This window comes from Lepidochelys kempii, chromosome 1 (assembly GCF_965140285.1).
Source record: "Lepidochelys kempii isolate rLepKem1 chromosome 1, rLepKem1.hap1, whole genome shotgun sequence".
NCBI lineage: Eukaryota > Metazoa > Chordata > Testudines > Cheloniidae > Lepidochelys > Lepidochelys kempii.
Window position 1 is genome coordinate 15943967 of NC_136380.1, and position 21992 is coordinate 15965958.

Below are 21992 nucleotides of genomic sequence, written 5' to 3' on the forward strand. Positions count from 1 at the left end.
AAACCATTGACATATATGCAGCTATAGAGCACTCTCAGAATATTAAACAGTAACCACAGGAGGTGTAAGTGTAACGTCAACAGACCCCGCTCGTCGGCGGGTGGGATCGAAGCTGGGACCTCTGGAGCTAAATGCATGAGCCTCTACTGCATGAGATAAAAGCCACATGGTTCTTAGCGAAGAGCTGTAGAGTAAACTCATTAATGGTCTCAGTGCCACTAGATGGGACAGAACACCGCACCCAGCAGGTGTGTGGGTTGCGTAAGTTCAAGGTCACAGTAATGGCAGCCCTCATGCTGCCTACTCATTCTTCTGGCAGTGGAGCGCTGAATGGCGGAGGCTGAATAACAGGACAGCAATGGCTCTGCGGCATGTAGAAACCTCTCTCCGGGTACATCCTAGGCTGGAGCTCTTGCAGTTAGGGAAAGAGGCAGCATAGCTGGCCAGAGGGGGTAAGGGATGTTGTCTTCTGTGGCACTGTGTCCTTTCAGCATTATTAGTGGATATTGTAGAGTAAGATCATCCTGACCCTGTTGTGTTCCCCAGCTTTCTGTCTCGAAGTCCCTCTGTTCATTTCTCCTTTCCCCCGTCTCTCCCTCATATTCCCCATCCTTCATAGCATCATAGGATCTGCCAGAAGGTTCCTTTGCTGCTTCCCAGTTGCTCATAGTGCTGGTAGGGAACCAAGGAGAATCCTTGCTACTTATTCATCCTGGGGCTTATTCCAAAAGGAATACAGCCCTGCTCCCTTTGAAGCAAATGGGAGTGTAATTTGGCCACAGATATTTAATAGTACTTAGAACTTTCTTTTATTCTTTTGTGCAGCTGAAGAAAAATACAGGGTTAAAATGTTGATTAAATGGGATTGGTTGTGTCAGAAGGTTAGTAGCTGAAGGAACGAGTGATGATGGCCAAGCTCCTTAAGAAACCTATCTCAATCAAAGCAAAATGCACACATTCATGGTGTAGCTAAATTAGCCACAGGTCTGAATGGATGGCACAGCCTGCTTTCACTTTGAACGCAAGTCTTTCCAAACAGTGTCAGGCCCAAGACTGGAACCAAGGCTGCTGGTTGTACAGATATTCTCACTGAAGAGTAAGAACCTGTTCCAAAGCCATATAGGAGATGTTCTGGTGACTTCAGTGGGCTTAGAAATCAGGCCCCAAGTCTGGTAACTTTCAGGCCAAATGAATTTTACCAGCCAAGTTATAGTGGTGCTTCATTTTCACTTTATAATGGAAGCTGAAGTTGAAAACCTTAATTATGGCACAGCTACCTCTGCTCTAGAATAAACATAAAAGCTTAAGTTTCAATCTATCAAAAATGAATATGAAGACATGAACTTTTGTCTCTGGAGTATTGCAAAATGTTGCTTTAATATATTCACATTTCTAAATATTTTACAGAGCCCGAAGATGATTCTGTTGTACAAATCCTACAACAAATTCTACAAGCCAATTTCTTACAGAATTCCTTTTAAAAATAGAACGATACAACTATCTGTTGTGTGTTACTTTTGACATTCAGTAGCTGGGAAAAAATGAGGCATGTTGGAAGCAGAGCAATACTTTAAATCTGAATTTCCTTACCTGGGTAGATTTCAGTTAGCTCTCCAGTGCTGTTTGACCATTTGATTCTTATATGTTATAATGCACAACAGTTTGCAATGGCCTATGCATGGAGTCTTGGGGCTTGATCCAACTCCTCTGGAAGTCAATTGAAAGAGTCTCATTGATTTCAGTAGGAGTTGGTCAGACTCTTGGTCCACATGTATTTCTTCAAATGGGGGTGAATTTGATATTCTCATATAGTATAGGAAATATTTCTGTTTTTCCTCTTATATACTTCATTTATAAACATAATGGGCTGGCCAGATTAATCCCATTGCAAACTCAGGGCCTAATTCTTTCTTCATGGTCCCATACTTTTTTGGGGAGTCAACAGGACTACTGTTGTGAACAAGGATCTGGGACTAGGTGTATTCTTCTACACTTAGGCTTTGTCTACACTACCCAGCTTTTAGTGACACAGCCATGTCACTAGAAGTCAGGCAGTGTAGCCACTGTTTGTCGGCTCATTTGCTGACAAAATACTTCTACTCACAATGAGCGGCATTCGCGTTGTCGGCAGGAGAGCTCTCCTGCCAACAAAGCGCTGTTCACATTGGCACTTGCCCTGGCAAAAACTTTTGTCTTTCGGGGGAAAGAGGGTGAACACCTCTGAATGACAAAAGTTTTGTCATTCAATTGCCAGTGTAGACGTAGCCCCAGGCTACGTCTACACTAGAGAGTTTACAGTGACACAACTGTACTGATGCATCACGGGAGTGGTTTTTTCCCCAATCCCTTGAGCGACATACGTTTTGTTGACAACTGGTAGTGTAGACATGGTCTTAGACAAACTCTTTTGCTCTCTACCCTGCCCCCCCCCCCCACTGACCCAGGTAATTTATTGTCCTCTCATGGACACAGGTGTAAATCAGGTGTTAATGACCTCAGCCATACTGTAAATCTGGTGTGAGATCAGAATCAGGCCTTAAGAATCTAACAGTTTCCAAAGCGTCAGTGTTGGCCTAAAAAGGAGCAGAGCAGATTTAAGTCAATAGTAAAACTTCTTTTGATTTTCATGGGAGCTGGGTTAGGCCAATGCTGCAGGCCTTTGAAAATCCCACTTTTGATTTACATTAGGGATATTTGGATTTTCTTCTGTTCTTTAGAGGAAGGTGCCTGACTCAAGCTACAATGTAGGGTACAAGTGAAGATGGACTTCTAGGATTCAGGCACTAGTATTAAACATGTTACATGACTAGGAAATTCTGCCTTGTTGATTATGGAGATTTTGCCCTGGAGTCATAAGAACATAAGAACAGCCATATTGGGTCAGACCATCTAGCCCAGGATCTTGTCTTCCGATAGTGGTCACTGCCAGGTGCCCCAGAGGGAATGACAGAACAGGTAATCATCAAGTGATCCATCCCCTATTGCCCATTCCCAGCTTCTGGCAAACAGAGGTTAGGGACACCATCCTTGCCTATCCTGGCTAATAGCCATTGATGGACCTATCCTCCATGAACTTATTTAGTTCTTTTTTGAACCCTGTTATAGTCTTGGCCTTTACAACATCGTCTGGCAAGAAGTTCCACAGGTTGACTGTGTGTTGTGTGAAAAAAATACTTCTTTCTGTTTGTTTCAAACATGCTGCCTATTAATTTCATTTGGTGACCCCAAGTTTTTGTGTTATGAGAAGGAGTAAATAACACTTCCTTATTTACTTTCTCCACACTTTGCTTTGGTGCTTTGTAAGATAACAGCATTACTTGGCTTTCAATTTTTTAAGTATGTGTTTGGTTTTTTTTGTTAAAGTAGGCCTTTGCCTTTTGTTTGGATTTTTCCAGTTTAGTAGCTGCCTGCAAGTGGACCTGATTTAAACATTTTTGCAGATTTTGCAGGTAGGCATTTATTTTGTTTTTTGGTTTTTTTTAATTGAGTGCCGCTGGTGTGCCAAATTAAATGTTTTGGTGGTTGCATGCTTTGGCCTGTCATTACCTTAAAGGGTGTTTTATTACTAGACGCAGCTGGTGTCACTTTCAGTGCCATTAGAATTAGAGGCATGAGTGTGTTCCAGTTATGCCTATTGGCATTAACCAGTTTTTTAAACATTACTTTTAGAGTTCGATTGGTTTGTTTCACCATCCCAGATGACTGTGGTTTTTGTGGCATGTGTAGTTTTTGCAGGACTTTCATTAATTTAAAGCAGTTCATAAAGAACTGTCCAGTAAAATGTGATTCCCATTGAGAGACGACTTGCTTTACTAGGACCCTGGCTGCAGCTTTTGCAGTATTGGCCTTTAGAGGAAATGCCTTTACCCACTTTGAAAAAGGATTGACAACCACCAACAGGTATTGGTTGCCTTTTTGAGTCCTTGGCAAAGGACCTATGAAGTTAATCTGCAAAGCCATCCATGGACCTTTATACACCTGAGGTTAAAAAAAAAATTCCATCTAGAAGGACTGGACTATAATTATTTTGTTTTATACTTTTTTTTGTTTACTTCATGCATTGAAAGCTAACTGTATGCAGTGTGTGTTAAATTGCTGTTTCTAAACAAATAAACATTTAGGTCTAATATTTACTGGTTGAAATTCATTCTCTAAGGGAGATTTTTTTTTTTTAAATAATGTGGTTGCCAAAGAAATGAATTTTTTCACATTAAAACCAGATAAATATATATTGCACACTATGGAGACATTCCTCCTCTCTGAGCTGAACTGTGTAACTGTGATACTCAGTGCAAATGTCTATCACATCTTGTGGTATAGGCATAATACACTGAGTTTCATCTGCGTAATCATGTCTCCCAGTAGTAGCTAGTCCTGTTGAATGTAACAGCCCGCTGCTAACTAATTGAGCTCTCCTTTAACACAAGCATTAGACACCTGTGGTTTTGATACTGAAGGTCCTTGGTTTGATCCTCACAAACAACCGCATAGCTTCAGTAGCTGTCATGAGCTCCACAGATCTCTGTGAAGTTGTTGTTCTTGAGATCACTAGTCTAATCCTGTTCACATTGGAATGAGTGGGAGATTTGCAATTGACTTCAAAGGGAGAAGGGTCAGACTTTGTTTTTCCCTGGTCCTGGGTCGTGTGGGTTCACTTCCCTTGAGTTTAGCTTTAAGAGTTGAACTGCCTCAAACCTGTTATGAAAGAGCAAAACCCCAAATCAAAGAGATGGGTTTCGCTGAAGCATGTGGGTTTGGGAAGTTTTGCAAAGGTGCATGAGGAGTCATCCTGCCTGTCGACTGTGATGAGATCCCCAAGTGTTGTCACACAAATGACCATTAAACCATGATATGCAGCCTTGGCATGGGGCGGGAGGGGATTCTCCCTATCCAGAGGCACCAAAAAGCTGGCTTAGCATTTCAGTGAAAAGTTTGTAGTGCCCAAAAGAGTTTTGGCTGGTTTAAGTTCCACAAACCTTAAACGAGCACAGGTTTATGTGATTCTCCGCTTCTGATGAGCAAGCTTTCACAGGTCTGCATGAGCATGGAACAAGTGCAAAATATGACAAATTCTCTTCTCAGTTACTTTGTTGCTGCAACCCCAAGAAACGATGCTGGTGCAACTGAGAGCAGATTAAAAACTGGCCTAAAATCCACAGTTAAATCACAGGCAAGAATTGGACCCTTCATTTCTCTATGTTTTCAGTGTAGCACCCTGATTTTATTTCTCGTTAAGTTCATGCGTGTGCTATGCTTTAAATTGCTGGCTAAACTTTTGTCTGCGGAAGCAGCAGAATGAACCCAGTCCAATGATGATCACTGATAAAACTAATGCAACCGTTAGTATAATAAGCAAGTTGATTTTCTTTAGATCCTCTTTTTCACAGACTTCTGGTCTTACGTTGCTAATATAAATTTCTTCTTGGTACCCAAAGCTCTTGGAGTGCTGGCATGTTATCTGCTCTACACCAGGGATCTCTACATTTTTATTATGGATTATAGATGAGAGCCAGACATTTCCACAGCAGCTGAGTGGGTTTCCAGCAAGATATAAGTTTTTAAGAGAGTTCTCTAATGCTAAAATGTTACTGCTTTGTAGATTACTAAAACTGTTTTTCTGTAGATCCAGAACTTCCAACGAAGCATCACTACCCCATTTGGGTAACCAGCTCAGCTGATTTTCCGACAGGTTTAAATGTTTAAGATGATGAAAACGAGGCAGGTCAATATTTAAAACTGTCATGCCATTGCCGTGTAAATTCAAATACTCAAGAGATGTCTCCAGTCCTGATAGTGCTTTAGCCTCTATTTGCAGTCCTTGGTTCATGGAGAGCTCCAGGAGAATTATTGAAGTCTTGTAAAAAGCATATATTGGTAAATTCTTCAACATGTTGTCAGCTAGATATAAGTACCTAAGAGCAGGGAAGTCAACAAATGATACACAACCAGTCTCCTCTCCAGGAAGCCTTTGTTTAGCTAATCCTGAATACATGCTGCAAAAGCTAATATTATTACTCTGGAGATTAAGCAATTTGATGCTGGGAAGGCTTGCAAAGATATCAAATTGGAGGGCTTGAAGATGATTGTTTTGAATGTAGAGCTCATGTAAATTAGTCAATGTGCTGGCATCTAGTAAGAGATTCTGCAAAGCATTGAAGCTTAAATCAAGGATGGCTAGTGAGATCAATGCACTGTCATAGTTTACTGTGAATGTCTGGAGACAATTTTTACTGAGATTGAGAAACCGAAGGGAGGACATTGACTCAAAGAACTCATTTGGGATGGATTTGATCTCATTATAACTTAAGTCTAAATATAAAAGCTGGGATAGATACAGAGAACTTGTGTTTGTATTTTGCTTCTGATCCAGAAGATGAAAAGGAGCTTCTAGCCAGTCCCTTTCCATATAGTCCATCTCATTGTGAGCAGAGTCTGCAGTAAGCTGCATTAAATTCTTAGATAAATTCAGATACGCCAGCTTGTTCACCTGGGGGAAAACTGGGAAGCGCAGTAGCTTGTTCTCACTAAGATCCAGCCACCTCAGGTTATACTCTTCCTTTGACTCTGTGGTATGAAAAGTCTCAATGCTGTTCCTACTGAGGTCGAGTATCTGCAGTTGTCTGAGGTTGAAATCTGAGATGCAAGTGATCGAGTTCATGGAGAGATTGAGCTTGGTGAGATGCACCAGAGTTTCAAAGGCACCTTCTTCTATTTCCATGATGATATTACTGTGGAGGTCAACCTCAACAAGAGCTGGAGACCCCTGAAACATCCTGCGCAATATCACAGTAATGCTGTTTTCTGCCAAGGAAAGATACTGAAGTGATGGTGCTTTGTGTATAAAATATTCAGCCATTCCATTGTAAAGTCTGTTGTGGGACAAGTCCAGTGTTCTGATCTCTGGTAAAAGTCCAACCCCCGGTGTCCTATGCTGAGCCAACTCATCTAACTGGTTATTGGCTAAATTTACCTCCATCAGGCTTGTCATGTGTGTGAAGACTCCAGGCTCAATGAAACTTATTTGGTTGGATCTTAAATCCAAATGCTGGAGCGAGGTATAAAATGTCAGTGGCTTCTCAGAGATATTTTTTATCTGATTTCCAGACAAATCTATTTTATTTATGTTTGGATGGAGCTCTGGAGGGATTTGGTGAAGCTTTTTGCCATGACAAAATGCCTTCATCTTTATCTGCAGAAAAGAAAGAGAACAGGGAGTCCTGGTTACCACTTATGGGATGCTCAATGGCTTTTCATACAGTATAAAGACAACATAATATTCAGAATCTGATTATATTCCTTTTCTTTGCAATTCGTCGTACTATGCTGTTCTCTATTCAGGCAACAGGAAATCTGAATTTCTTCACAATGTAGGGTGGGTTTTCATTTCATTTCAACGGAGATACTCTTGACTTGTACTGCAGGAAGAATTCCCATGTAGGGAGTTATACTAGGGTAACTACAGCAGTATCATTGTATCGGTATAATTATGCCAGTAAATTCCCCCATGTAGATTACCCCTAAGAGAGAAGAGAATTGGGTCCTTTGATTTTTGAGATCTGGCATCATAAAAGTTCAAGCTGGAGAGGATCCATTAGATCATCTAACCCATCCGCTAGCCAGCACAGGATTAGTTCACTTTGTACCTTTCATCCAGTCTAGTTTTAAAGGTCCTGAATGGTGGGTCCCATCACTTCCCTTGAGACTATTCCACTGTCTATTAGACCTTGCACTCAAACACTTTTCCCTGATATTTATTCAGCCTAAACTTCCCTGGCATAATTTCATGACTACCCCATCGTGCCTCATAATAAACCAGATTCTGCCACTTTGCCTTAAATTAATAAGTATTATGAATAATTAAACTATAAAATAAGTATTAATATATATTATGAATAATTAAATGAATAATACTCCATAATTAGCTCCATTGACTTCAGTGGGATTAGTCTCAAAGTACGGTACTACTCATCGAGGGGAAGTCTATCGGAATCCAGCCCTAAATAAACAACCCCTCGTCTTGTTATTTACACCCTTCAAATATTTGTAGATTGTAATCACATCTCTCCGTAACCACTGTTTAGCTAAGCAATCCGTCTTTAAATCATCCCAAAACATTTCTACATCTCACCTCAAACTCCCTCCACTTGATCCAGACCTCTGTCCTTCTATGTTTGTGCTTTCTCCAAGGCAACAGCTTCTTTCTTTTGGCCTGCTGACCAGTTTGGTGCACACTGTTACATGTGGACTAGAAGGAATACAGCAGGCAAATGGCATGTGGAGGGATTCACACATGCTGCCGCTCTCACTGGTATAGCTCAGGGTGAAATCGGGATGCGTAAAGGGTGTGGCCTTTTAAGGGATGCTTTAAAGCAGCTGGTAAATTAATACCCATACATCAAAGTCAGTTTCTTCTCTCGGATGTGTGGGTCTGAATTAGGGTGACCAGATGTCCCAATTTTATAGGGACAGTCCCGATATTTGGGGCTTTGTCTGATATAGGCACCTATTACCCCCCACCCCCGTCCCGATTTTTCACACTTGCTGTCTGGTCACCCTAGTCTGAATGCAGTTGATAGGGAGCTTCAAGTATGAACCCAAGGGCAAAATATGAGCCATAATTTGCAAGGAATTTTGGGAGCAGGGGGCTAAAAGGCCTGGTGTAAGTGTAAGGCGTACACATTGTGCTGTTAAAATTAACACCCAGCAGCAAGATTGGAGCAGAGTCCAAAATGCTTAGTAAGCATCTACGCTATCTAAATAGGTATCTATCTATTCATGTAGGTCACGGGATCCTCTGGGTCAAACTGCTTGCTGAATCCCTCTAATTATTCTTATATGGAGGACTAGGAGCTAACCGTCATGAAGCAAGGCTGTGTGTTAGCCTTTAAAACAAAAATCTCTCCTCCAAACATCTGTTTCACACAAGCTGGAGGGGGAGAGGAGGATGAAGCCTCTGGGATGTTTACGAGAATCTGGGTAACATCCAGTGTTTTGTGAATCACTTACGCATGTGAGTAATGGAGAGTGCACGTTGCCGGATGTGTGGCTTGTCATAAATATGCCAGACAAATGAAACCCCTCAGCCAGGGCTGGACTCCAGCTACAGCCAGGCTGCTGCGCGGTGCTCCCCTCATGGCAAAGCTCTCTGAAAGCTCCCAAGTGACCCGCATATTGAAATTTGAACCCCAAATCCACCCAGAGCAGCTAAATCCCCAGGAAGGGGAAGGGGATGCATCCTGGCTTCTCTGAGCCATTAGCGCCTTCTCACCAAGACTTTAGAGTGGCTCACTTGAGCTGAAAGGTGACCAGAGGCCCAAAGGATCTAGCCGGGGGGGGGGGGGTAGGGAGGAGGCCTTATTCAGTCAGCTAAGGAAGGGGTTGGGAGTGGGATGAAGAAAACTCAGGAGCCAGAAAGAATAGCATTTGAATGAGCATTAGCAAAGCTGTCATCTTCTGGGCTCGCGTTCCTTCCTCCTCAGCTCTGGCAGCTGTTAGTTTTAAAGTACAGTGGCCTGCAGTGCTAAGAGTGAGAAAGTCAACATCTGCTCCACATAGAAAAGGTGGTTATTAGATAAAAATTGGCCCAACAATTCTGAAGTGTGGGGAAGTTTGGATTCAGATTCAAACTCTGCCACTCAACTCCAGCTGGTCATTTTTGGGGCTGGAGCCAGAAGCTGCCTTTTCTTTAACAAAACTAAAACCAGGGTGGTTTGGATCTTGGTCCCATCTCATCCTAGACACTAAAGTTTGGGTGTTGAATACAAGGCTTTGGCCTAGATCCTCAGTTTGTGTATATTGGTGCTGAGTTACAGCAGCTGAGAATCTGGCCCTTTGTCTCTTCTCTGCAATGACCCATAAGGGAATTTGGGGGGGTTGATTTTGAAATACCTCTTTAACTGAGTTGTGATGTTGCCAAACAAATACCCCTTGCGATTCAGAGCTGGGTCCAGTTTTATGAACCATCAGTCTTCGGGATGGGTTGGATAAAAGATTCCAGCTATGGCCTTCCTCTAGTCAAAAGATGTCATCACAGGAAGAGTGATTTGTGAAACATCACATTGTGAAATAACAGGGAATGCCAATTGCTCTCGCTATCAAAGTTAATCTGGGCTGAACTGTGTTTGGATTTGGACCCTGTCTTATCTCACTGGGCCAGATTCTCAGCCAGTGTAGACCAGTATAACTCCATTGAGATTAATGGTGCGGTGTCAATTGACACTAGATGAGAACTTGGCTCTGACTACAGAGTGTTTTGTCAGCATCAAATGTATCCCAGTTGCACTAAACAGATCAAAACTTTTTTGGACTCTTCCTTTGCCTGGAAGAGTGAGGTTTACAGTGGGGTTGCGGAAATCAGCCAATATTTACTTCTCAAGGAATCAGCTTGATCTACAACCCATCAAAATAAGGGCAGGGGGTAAGCCCTTATTAGATTTATGGTGTGTGTCATCCTGAGTTCGCATGTCTGGGATGCATGGGACCAAAAGTGTCATGTTTACAGTGGTTTCATCATTTCTTTCTCTCCAGCCAATAAGGGAGAGATCCAGCCACCTTCCCAAGTTCTTTTTGTATGCTAGACCCTAATTTCCCTGAATTCAGGAAGTGCATAAGTACAGCAGGAGAGGAATGAGTCCCATAAGGGAGATCTGCACAGCCAGCAAATTATTCTTTTCCCTATTTTGGAAATTCTTGAGGATTTGTGCTGAACAGCTTCAACATTTAAAGTAGTAGAGGAGTATTTTTAAACTCCCCTTTACTGTCAGCTGTATCGGGGTAAAGGGAAGGAGGGAGAGGAGAACCAGTTCATCTGTGCATAACATATACATTCTGATATAAGGTGTTTAAAAAAAATTCTGTGGGACAAATCATGCTTTGGAGACAGAGGTTTTGGGTTTTGTCTCTAAGTGGGCCTGATTCTGACCTCACACCCAGCATAAGTCAGGAACAACTCCACTGAAGTCAGTGTTAAACCAGTGTAAGTGACGGGAGAATGGGGCTCACGGTCATTCTAGGCGAGTGGTTCTCAAAGCGGTGCGGGCCAAGGGACATGCTGACCGCCCTTCCCCCAGCCCCCATTGGCCTGGAGCGGCGACCCGCGGCCAGTGGGAGCCATGATCGGCCGAACCTGCGGACACGGCAGGTAAACAAACCAGTCCAGCCCGCCAGGGGCTTTCCCTGAACAAGGGGCAGACCGGCTTTGAGAACCACTGCCCTAGAGGGAGCCGTGGGGTTTGTTCATGTCACAGAAGAAGTTCCTTTTTTAAGAAGGGATCGCCTTGTGCGTAAGATGCTGGAATGGGACTCAGGAGATCTGGGATATCTTCCTGGCTCTGCCACAGACTTCCTGTGCAACTCTGGGGAAGTCAATTAATATTTCTGTGCCTCCGTTCCCCAGCAATAAAATGGGGATAAAAATCTTTCCTTTCTCCCACCTTATGCTTGTCTTGCCCATGTAGGGTCTGTCTGCACAGCAGCTGAGAGGTGTAATTCCCAGCTCTGCTAGAGATCTGTGCGTTGGCTCTGTGCGAGTGTAACCCACATGCCTCCTGGGTGTGGTGGTCTGTGCCCCTCTGATGGCACCGAGACCACTGAGAGATTAATGAGACTGCTACCGCTTTAGCTAAGAGCCATGTGGCTTGCGGCTAACGCATTTCGCTCCCAAGGTCCCAGGTTCAATCCTGCCCACTGATAACCAGGGTCTGTCGGCCTTACATGAGCTCGAGCGCTAAAATAGAGCAGTGCGGCCGTGGAGGCACTCGGGTGGCTGGCAGCTCAGGCTAGCCACCCGAGTACGTACCCAGGATTTGGCACAGGACTGTACATGGGTGGCTAGCCCAGGCCCCTCAGCCACATTGCTAGCTTGAGCAGAGGTAGCACGTGTACTTCTACCCAAGCTGGGAATCACATCGCCCGGCTGCTGTGCAGACAGACCCTTAGATTGTAAGCTCTTTGTGGCAGAGACTGTCAGTTACTACATGTTTGCAGCACCCATGTCATCGGGGTCCCAGGCTCATTTAGGGCCTCTATGTGCTACTAGAATGGTACGACTAATAATTAAGGAGAGACGTGAAAGAGGAGATGGCTCGTCCTTGGGGAATCTCTTACCATTTCACAGGGTGACTCTTCCAAGGGCCGATGGCTAGAGATCCCTCCGTTCGCTGCCAGGAAGAGTAAAAGATACAGTTTCATGGCTCTGCAGGGAAAAGCAAAGACGGGTTCAAGCTAAACAGGGTGTTAAGTCTTGGCAGCCACTGGACAGCAGGGTCCGCACCAGCCATTGGCACAGGGACTTGCATACATAGTAGAATAACTTACCCCACCTCTGAGCTCGCTTCATTTGCAAAGCCCTCTGGCCCATTCCAGCAGAGAAGGGAGCATTATGAAGTAGGAGAGCTGGCAGGAAAGCTCTAAGACTGAACGTTTCTATGGCTTGCCCACTGTGTTGCATATCTTAGACTGTCAGCCAGATTTTCAAACACCATGGCACCTGACAGCTTCCACTTACGCACCTAAGCAAGTGATCAGGCTTTCAAAAGTGCTCAGCATTCAGTAGCTCTGTTGTTCTCAAGGCAGCTAGTGGATGATCATTGCCCTTGTAAATCTGGCCCTATCTCTCCTTTGTCTTCACCTGCGCACACTGGTGGTGCTCAACAAATGATATGATTATAATAGTCTCCACTTTTATAGCACCTCTCCTCCCAGGACCTGGAAGAGCTTTACAAACATGTTAATGAAGTCACACCAGACCCTGGCAAGGTACCATACAATCATAGGGCCAGAGGGGACCATCAGAACATGTAGTCTGACTTGTATATCACAGGTCACCAATACCACCCAGTGCCTGCACAATAGCCCCACAACTGGAATGAGACCACTGGAGACTGGACTATTCTGTGCCACAGGCAGAGAATAGGAGAGACCAAGTTGCACCAGTGGCTGAGGCCCCCACAAAGGCAGGGAAATGAGTCTGTGAAATATACCCAGATAATCCTGGCAAGTAACCCACACCCACATGCCAATCGACCTGGGGAAAGCTTCCTTCCTGACCGCAGATTTGGCAATCAATTCGACCCTGAGCATGTGAACAAGAATCAGCCAGCCAAGCACCTGTGAGAGAGAATGCTTGGTGCCACCTCAGAGCCGAGGTCCTCCCCATCCAGTGTTCCATCTCCAGATGTGGCCATTCCTGATGCTTCAGAGGAAGGAGATAACCTCCCCTGCCCCAAACTCCCCCTGGATACTGAAGGTTAGTAATAGTAGTATTCCCACTTTTCAGATGGGGAAACTGAGGCACAGAGGCTGAGTGCCTTGCTCAAGGCAGATTGAGTTTAATCAGTGGCAGAGCTGTGAATATAATTCACCAATCCTAGATCCAAGGCCCCTGCTCTGATCTCAAAGAACACACCCTTATTACAGCCTCTGTCATAAACATGACAACTCTTTCAGGAAATTCCTCCATTTCTTGAGTTTCTCGAGGCTGAACAGGTGGAGTCATTCACAGATGGTGGAACTCCCTTAGCTGAATTAGTTTTTAAAGGACATATTGGCTAACAGGCAAACTGTCTTTGGTGCATCAGTGCAAAGTGGCTCTAGTTGCCAGATGAAGAGTGGTGCAAACAGGTGCACTCGGGCAGGGGTTCTCAATCTTTTTCTTTCTGAGGTCTCCCCACACCCCATGCTATAAAACCTCCAGGGCCCGGCAGGGGTGGGTTCAGGGCTCTTGGTTTCAGCCCCACAGGGGGGCACTAGGGCTCGAGGCTTTAGACCCTTGGGGGTGCTAGGGTTCAGGGTGCTGGGCTTCATCTCCATGGGGGTACTAGGGCTCGGGCTCCTGTTTTCAGCCCCACAGGGGTGCCAGAGCTCGGGGTGCCAGGCTTCAGCTGTTTGGCCCCATGGTTCCTTGAAGCCGGCTCACGGCCCCCTGAGGGGCTGCGGACCCTTGGTTGAGAACCACTGCACTAGGATGTGAGGCCTGGGAGCTTCCTGGGGAAATTTTAGCTAAGTCTGCTAGAAATCCTCTTTTGGGCCCTAGCCCCCAGCCAGTACAAATCACTTCCCTTTTGAGCGTCATTCACAGTTCTGTTTGCTTTTTCTCTTTGCCACAGCATTGCCCCATAGTTTGGCTTGATTCTTTATACCAGTCCCTAGGCTTCCTGTGAGTGTAACTTTGCATGTCCCTCACCACATGAGCAACAGCAAGGATGACTCCAGGAAACAGATCCTGGGAAGTTCAGGCCACCTATGACTTGCTCTGTTTTTAGAGCATGTTTTCCTCATTCCAGTCGAGTCTGATCAGGGGTGGGGTGGAAATCTGGGAGCTGTGATACCGGTGGGTTTTATTTTAGGCTTGAACACTGCACTGTGATCAAAGGTTCTTAATGTCCTCAGTGCCTCAGTTTCCCGATCTCTAAAATAGGGACAGTATTCTAGCGGGTGTTCTGAAGCCTTTTAACTGCTGTTGGCAAAGTGCTCCCAAACCCTTCAATGGCAGGTGCTGTACATTAGCAGCTGGCAGAGTGCTCTCCATGAATTCTCTGGAATTCTCCCCACTCAGCTCAAAGGAGCCTAAATTTGTTGACCTTCTGAACATGCTGCAGGACTCATCTGTTGTTTTGGTACTTGAACGGAAAGTGACCCAAAGGAACTTGTTGTTTTGGAGTAAGAGTCGAAGGGGGAGAGGGGATTGTCTGGGGGATCACCGCGGGATTTGAAAGGGGAAGAAAGGCTGACGTGCATATTTATGATTTGTGATCTTTAAATAATGGCGAGGCACCCAGAGCTTTGCTCGGGTATCTTTCATATCTAAAAAAATAAAATAAATAATCTCTGCTGGAAACTGCCCCCTATAGGGCAGTTTTTTATGTATCCTGGGGTACGGCTCCAAACAGTGCAGCCCGGAGTATTTCCTGTCTGCGATGGACTCCATCCATTAAATTAGCGCTGCGGGAGAATTTTACTTGGGTGCTTTCAGTAATAATATTTTGCACTTAAAAAGGACTTTGCAAATCCAAAGATCTCAAAGTGCTTCACAAACTGTAATGAATCACTGCCTGAACCCGGCTTGGAGACTGGGCTCTTCCTCCCCTGGGAAAAAGAGGCACAGAGTGGCTAAGTGACTTGCTGAGGGACCTTGGGTAAATCAGCTGCAGAGGAAGGAATCTGTCCATCCTACGTATTTCTAAGGTGACTACCACATTGGTATCCAAGTGCAGTAGAATCCATTGCTAGTCTCCTGCTCTAACCACTAGACCACACATATTCGATCAAGTTCAGGGTAGCTAACTGTGGACAGAGTGGTCTCAGATCCTCTCTTTCATGAACAACAAATAGACCTGGAAAAAGAAAAGGAGTACTTGTGGCATCTTAGAGACTAACCAATTTATTAGAGCATAAGCTTTTGTGAGCTACAGCTCACTTCATCAGATGCATATCGTGGAAACTTATGCTCTAATAAATTGGTTAGTCTCTAAGGTGCCACAAGTACTCCTTTTCTTTTTGCGAATACAGACTAACACGGCTGTTACTCTGAAAATAGACCTGAAGATTTTATTCCTTTGGGTCACTTTCCGTTCAAGTACCAGGCTGAGGCGCTTTCTCCTGCTTTGCCTAGTTTTCATCAGTGCAGCTCCTTTGCTTTCTCACTCCACTGCCTGGTAAATAAGTACAAGAGGAATAGACATCACAGGATCTGTGGGGAGTCTGCCGGAGTGGCTGAAGACCCACACGGTGCTGCAGCCACTAACAAAGCCCGACCACCTACATCTGAGCTGATGGCGCTGACAACCCAGGATCTTCAAAAGTAACTTGGGAGCAGCTGAAACAGTAACTTGCTATAAAGGGAGCTGTTATTAGCACCAGGACTCCCTGCAGTGCAGGCGGTTTCATTTACGGTCCCAGCACGCTCCCATTATAGTGAAATCCCCACTGTTTTCAGCGGGAACAGGGTGGAGCCTCAAAGCATCTTTAATGTTACAACTTTCCGCCTAGACTTCGTATCATCCCAGCTCCCCACTCCACAGTTGGACAACGAATGAATTTTGGAGAATAAGATTCACCCCTCTCCCATCCCATACCAAACCTTAGGACCTGGGCCAGCATGTCTAATCAGATGAGACAGACAAAGTGCAGGAGAAAAGAAGTATCATTATTTCCATTTCCCAGATAGGAAAATTGAGGCATATAACGTCAGTGACTCACCCAAGGACATACAGGAACTGGGAATTAAACTCAGATCTCCGAGTCCCAGTCTATTGCCTTAACAACCAGCTCTGCAATCCTCTTTTTTTGGCATTAAACAGTAAACATTAATACAGGTTAAATGTTGCCATTTGTATTTAGCAATGACAACAACAAACTCCCAATTCCTTCAAGATTAGATTTCTGTAATATAGACAATTAATTATTACTATTTTTTCTCATCCAAACTAAAGAAAAGAGAAGCAAAGCCGCATTGTGTATTCCTTTAACATACGTAAGACACACACTAACTACACAGAGGGCCATGTACCCCCAGGCTCCTTAGTGCTATGCATTTTTGCGTTTGCTGTTTTTAAGAACAGAGTGAATATATTAATTTACCTTGTTTCATGTGTCAGTTATTTGCATTCCCACCCTCTGCTATAAAAAAAAAAAGTCGTATCCATCCCTACAGAGTTTAGTCAGCCATAGCACAGATTAGATCACCCTTATGTTCACTCTTGCCCATTCAGAGTACGGAGTGGTTTCATTGGTAACTTTGCAGCCTGAGATGAAACTGAGACATTTTAAGGGAAATCTCCTTATTTGGGACAGTGTCTGCTTTAAATTATGTCCCTTGTCTCCCTTCTGACTCCTCTCCTGGTTGTTTGCTGGGTCCTAGCAACCACTGTGTTAAGAAGAAAATTAGCTACTCGGGGACTCGTCCTGGAATGCCTACTTGGGGAAAGCACAAATTGAGAAATACAGGAATTTTGACTGAGCAAGGCTCTCAGGTTTGGGCCCCGTGTTTGCCCAAAGAAATATTTGACTTCTCTTTGTAGATGTCATTGCTTGACTCTGTGTATGGATCAGTCAGTGTGTTTACTTTAGGTTTTTGTGTCTGTGAGTTACATTCCTAAAGAGCTGTAAAGGAGCCACAGAGCATATGACAGGCAAACTCAAAGTCCCTGAATCACTATCTTACAAAATAAATTGAGATTTCAGAATTATAAATGAGAAGATACAATACTGATGCAAGTGAAGCCCTTGATCCTGGAACCCTTACTCACTGGAGTAATCCTTCCTCAAACAAATCGTCTTATTGATTGATTTGTCCAGAGGGCCCTGATATAACTCTGAAGTAAATGGGAATTCATTGTTGTCTAGAACACACCCTAGATGGTTTATCGGTGTAGATTTAAATGGCACTACTCATGTGAGTAAGGGTGACTAAAGATTGCTGGGGTGGGCCCTGCTGCATCTAGACAAGCGGTTTGATTTCTGTGGCCACTTATAGTTCCGCCTGCCTGACCTTCAAATAAATATTTTCATTTCAAAAGAAGATTTTAGATCTAACATTAAGATATGATGGTGATTTCAGATTTACCGTGAGTTAGTTTATATATGGATTATTTCATGCTGCCCCCTATGGTTGGACCAATATTTGTCTTCCAGGTGCCTTTTCCTACTTAAAACCCCATTGCTGCAAATTCCTTCCTATGCTGATTTCACCATTGTGGTCTCCAAACCCACACTTGTCTGAATGTTGCTCTATATTTTTCCTGTGGTCAAAAATAAGCTCTTTGGAGTAGGGCTTTGGGTGTTTTGTTTGTTTTTTGTAAGGCACCCTGAGAAGGAAAGGCATAAGCACCAAAGAGAGGAGAGAGATTATTTCATGTGGCACGCAGGGGTATGATTAGGAATAATGAACAGAGAAAGAGAAAATCACATCTAACTGGAAAGCTTCCGATCAGTGAGATGTATTCCACTGTGGAAACAACTCCCAAGAGAAGTGGTGTGAGCCTCACTCCATGTGACTTTTAGAGCTAGACTGGAAAAGACACTAAAAAATGGGCTATCAGAAACGATTAAGGCCGGCTGGAAAATATTTTTTTTCCTGTGAAAAAATTTACCAAAAATGAATATTTCTCATTTTCATAGAATCAGAGAAGATGAGGGTCGGAAGAGACCTCAGGAGGTCATCTAGTCCAACCCCCTGCTCAAAGCATGACCAACCCCAGCTAAATCATCCCTTTATGATTTATCCCATCATCATCAAAACATTTTCCTTGAAAATGTTCTTTAAAATCGTTCAGGTGTTTGTTGAAAAACCCCAAACACAGATTTTCTTTAGTTTTTTCCAAATAAAAAACCAAAACATTTGGGGACTTTTGAGAAAACCCTGAAAATATTTTACAGAAACAGAATTTTTTTTCATGAAAGCTTCCCTTCTGTCGAAAAGTTTTTAACCAGCTCTTGGAATGATCCTGGAAGGTGGACTAATGGAGCTTTCCCAATCCAAGCTGCAGTGAACTGTCTGCTGTGTGAATTCCACCATTGGCACATAAGATAAGACAATGCCCTGAGCAAGTAAAAATTCACATTGCCCGCAGTCTGGATGTAGGGGGGTTCGACTGTCATGCTTGTGTAGGGTGACCAGATAGCAAGTGTAAAAAATCTGGATAGGGTGTGGGGGGTGGAGGGAAGGGAGTTATAGGTGCCTATGTAAGAAAAAGCCCCCAAAATCGGGACTGTCCCTATAAAATCGAGACATCTGGTCACCCTACACTTGTGGGAAATTTGGATTCATTATCAGAGGTGAACCAACCATTGTGGGAAAGTCCATGAAATCTGCTCAGCCATGTGCCTATTCCTAGAACAGATCTCAAACCAAACTGTTTTAAAGATTCTGAAACATTTGGGTAACCTCCCTCTGCCATTATTTTTGTGAATATTTGCTCTTCTGGAATTTGGTTGCAATGACACTTAGCAATTTACATCTTTAAAGTGCTGTAAAGACATTAGCTAGTTATATCTTGAGGATCCCAGTAATGTAAAGTAAATATTATCCTTATTTTGCAGATTGGGAAACTGAGGCAGCAAGATCAAGTGCTCATTCCCATAAGGGGCTGAGAGCCCTCATATCCTGATGAAGTCAATGGAAGTTGAGAGCACCTGTGACCTTGTGGAATTGGGCTCTACGTGATTATCCCAAGGCCACAGCACAAATCACTGCCTACTGTAGCTCTTAGTGAACTCGACTGGGTTTTGCCAGTGACGTCAGTGGGAGCAGAATCAGGCATGTGGTGACAGTGCTGGGGTTAGAACTCAGCAGTTCATCCCTCAGAGTTGTGTATTCAGATACTCCTTTCTTTCAAAGGTCATTCTCGTGGTCTTCTCCCCGCATGACCCGGAGTAGGAAATAGCAGAAATCCCAGAAGCTGGTTCTCATGAGACTTCCAGTGATCTGTTGCACATCTCCAAGGGTTTTGGAGAAACATTAATACTTCTGGGTGCTTATGTGACTCAAACCTCCAGCCCTTTGGAGTTTGTCCATCACTAGTTTAATCACTCTCTAATGCAGCACCCTCAGAAGTCCTTTCTGTGCAGGGTCTGTCTGTAGATGGTTGGGTTCTGTTCAGAGCTGGACAGAGTGGTATCAGACCCTTACTGTGGACAGAGTGGTCTCAGACCCTCTCTTTCATGAACAACAAATAGACCGAAGATTCTATTCCTTTGGGTCACTTTCAGTTCAAGTACCAGGAACATTACCTTAGAGAAGTGAAAAAACTATCTGTCTGTCTGTCTGTTAAGAAATGAATCTCCAAGAGCAGGAGTGGGGAGACAACCATAGACCTGTTCTCTGCCCCAGCACTGGACTAATCTCCCATGGGAAGCTCTACACTCGTTTATCCTCTTCTCTCCTGCCCTGTCCCCCCAATCCTCTTCCCTTTTATCTCCTCCTTAACCTCCCCACCACCACCAAAAAAAAGCTTGTTGTACCCCTTCCCCCTCCCTATGTCTGTCTATTTAGATTGTGCGGTCTTCAGGACAGGGGCCTTCTACTGCTCTGAGTATGTACAGTGCCTAGCACAATGGTTGGCCCTGTGGCTCTATCGTAATAAAAATAACTATGAAGATAATCTCTGGATGTGTATCAATAGAGAGAGATGACACAGAGAGTATGGACCTTTGACCAAAGGTGGTGGAGGTATTATTATTATTTATTTATTATTCCAAGTGAATTCAATCTTTAAAGAAAAATTCAGGCGGATGTATGTGTTCTGTAATCCTAGAGGAGATCAAATGACACCAGGAAATTAATTTCAGATACCTTTGACTGGGACGGTGTCCAGTAACCCTCTTGGGAATAATGTGTCATTCTTCAGGTAAAAGGCCAAAATATTTGATCTACCCACTAAGCCATAACCCTTTGCTTAAAAAACAAATCAAACTGATAAGTAAATAATGGAGAGATTTCATAATATTAAGATAACTGAAAACCCTTTTTCAATTACCAAAAAAAGTTTCCTGTTTTGATTAACCTGGACCTTTGTTTAGGAGACATATTTTTATGAATGAGGCTGCAGTGTTTGGCTCTCACAGTATTTTCTTTGAGAGAGAAGTTGGGTGAGGTAATGTCTTTTTATTGGACCAACTTCACCTCACACACCTTCTCTCTCTCATATCCTTGGACCAACATGGCTACAACAACACTTGGAAGAGTATTTTCTTAGGTTTTTATACATAGGCATTTTCATTGCCTTTGCAGGGCCACGTGAACCCTGGCATAGCATAAAGAGGAAGGAAGATTTTGAAAAGGAATATTTGGCATTGTCATATTCATATTTTCAAGGCATTGTACAAATGTTAATCAAGAATCATAACCTCCTGGGGAGAGTGTCAGCATAAACCTTCATTTGTCTACAGTGGCTTCTGAGCTACCAGTTTCCCTCTATGCTGAGAATGGTGTCTCGCACCCGGTTACCACTGTGTGGGAAGTTTAAAGGTTGCTTTTTAATAGCAGTGATGAAAGGTAAATTAAATACTGCTATCCCCATCTTACAGAGGGGTTAAATGATTTGCCCAAGGCTGGATAGTGAGTCAGCACAAGAGCTAGGATACTCATGATGCCTGGCTCATTTCCCTGCATTCAATACCAGTACTGTGAGCCAGGAGACTTTCTATAATATTAGTATACGTACCTATATTGCCGAAGCCCCCAGATTGTACCAAGCCCCTTCAGACATGCTGTCCTTGCCCCAAAGGGTTTAGTAAGTCTCACTACTATTTTCATTAGTCGTGAAAAGACGGAGGAAACATCACAATCGTTTTGTTGTAAAACTTACCAGTGCTTCCTTAACTTAAAGGATCCAAGCCACTGTAATAGGCTCCCCAATGAATTAGCCATACAGCTGTATGGAACGTGCCCACTGTGTGGTACATTTGATCGGTTATTCAGCCCATTCATAAGCACAAATCTGTTTCATTTAAACAGTGCCTTCATCCTCAGTGCTATATTTTTTTAAAAGGCTGCAGCTCCAAGTTACTGAATCCCCACTTTGTCCTGCAGTCAGAGAAACGTTTGGCTCAGCTTTCCAGCAACATCAAAGTTTAACTCGTTGCTGTACATACCTGCTGTTTGGATGAAGGAGGAGACTTCCCTTCTGCTTGCAGCGTTCCTCTCCCAGGCTCTCCCGACAGCCCTCCAGTGAAAGTTGAGGAAGGGCTTCCTTGGGGAAGTTGCAGCTCTGCTACAGGCCAGCTGACTAAAAACTCTGAGAACTCAGAGAGAAGTTTAAGTCACTGAGAGAAAAAAAAATACTCCCAATAGACTGGCCCTTGAATTCATTGCTCAGCAGTCATCTGCTCTAACCTATTCCCAAGCTCCCGTAAGCATGTGAATATAGACCTCAGTCATAGTAATTAAATGTGAGTCCTCTGCTCTTCTTTTCATTTTCTATTTCACTTGCTTAACCTTGGCTTATTTCCTGGAGGTTCATAGCTGATAATAACGCCCCTCTCATATTGACACA

The 21992-nt window shown here is 43.8% G+C and overlaps 1 protein-coding gene across 2 annotated transcripts; it reads right to left on the reverse strand.

The window, feature by feature from the left end:
- Window positions 1-1373: 1373 nt before the first annotated feature.
- Window positions 1374-21712, reverse strand: LRRC32 (leucine rich repeat containing 32). Of its 2 annotated transcripts, none has more exons than XM_073335130.2 (3): window positions 21592-21712; window positions 12106-12193; window positions 1374-7189 (listed from the first exon to the last, which is right to left on the reverse strand). In XM_073335130.2, exons 2-3 carry the CDS (start codon window positions 12187-12189, stop codon window positions 5249-5251), a joined length of 2025 nt encoding a protein of 674 aa, XP_073191231.1. In that variant the 5' UTR covers window positions 12190-12193; window positions 21592-21712; the 3' UTR covers window positions 1374-5248. The 2 variants fall into 2 exon arrangements, with proteins under 2 accessions (XP_073191231.1, XP_073191237.1); XM_073335136.2 differs by lacking the exon at window positions 21592-21712 and adding an exon at window positions 16579-16611.
- Window positions 21713-21992: the final 280 nt, after the last annotated feature.

Bases quoted from the DNA above. Each gene is read 5' to 3' on its own strand.
- LRRC32 (XM_073335130.2), bottom strand. From the start codon at position 12,189: ATGAAACTGTATCTTTTACTCTTCCTGGCAGCGAACGGAGGGATCTCT. The intron at 7,190-12,105 runs GTAAGAGATTCC...TCTTTTCTGCAG, and splicing joins AAGAGTCACCCTGTGAAATG to ATAAAGATGAAGGCATTTTG.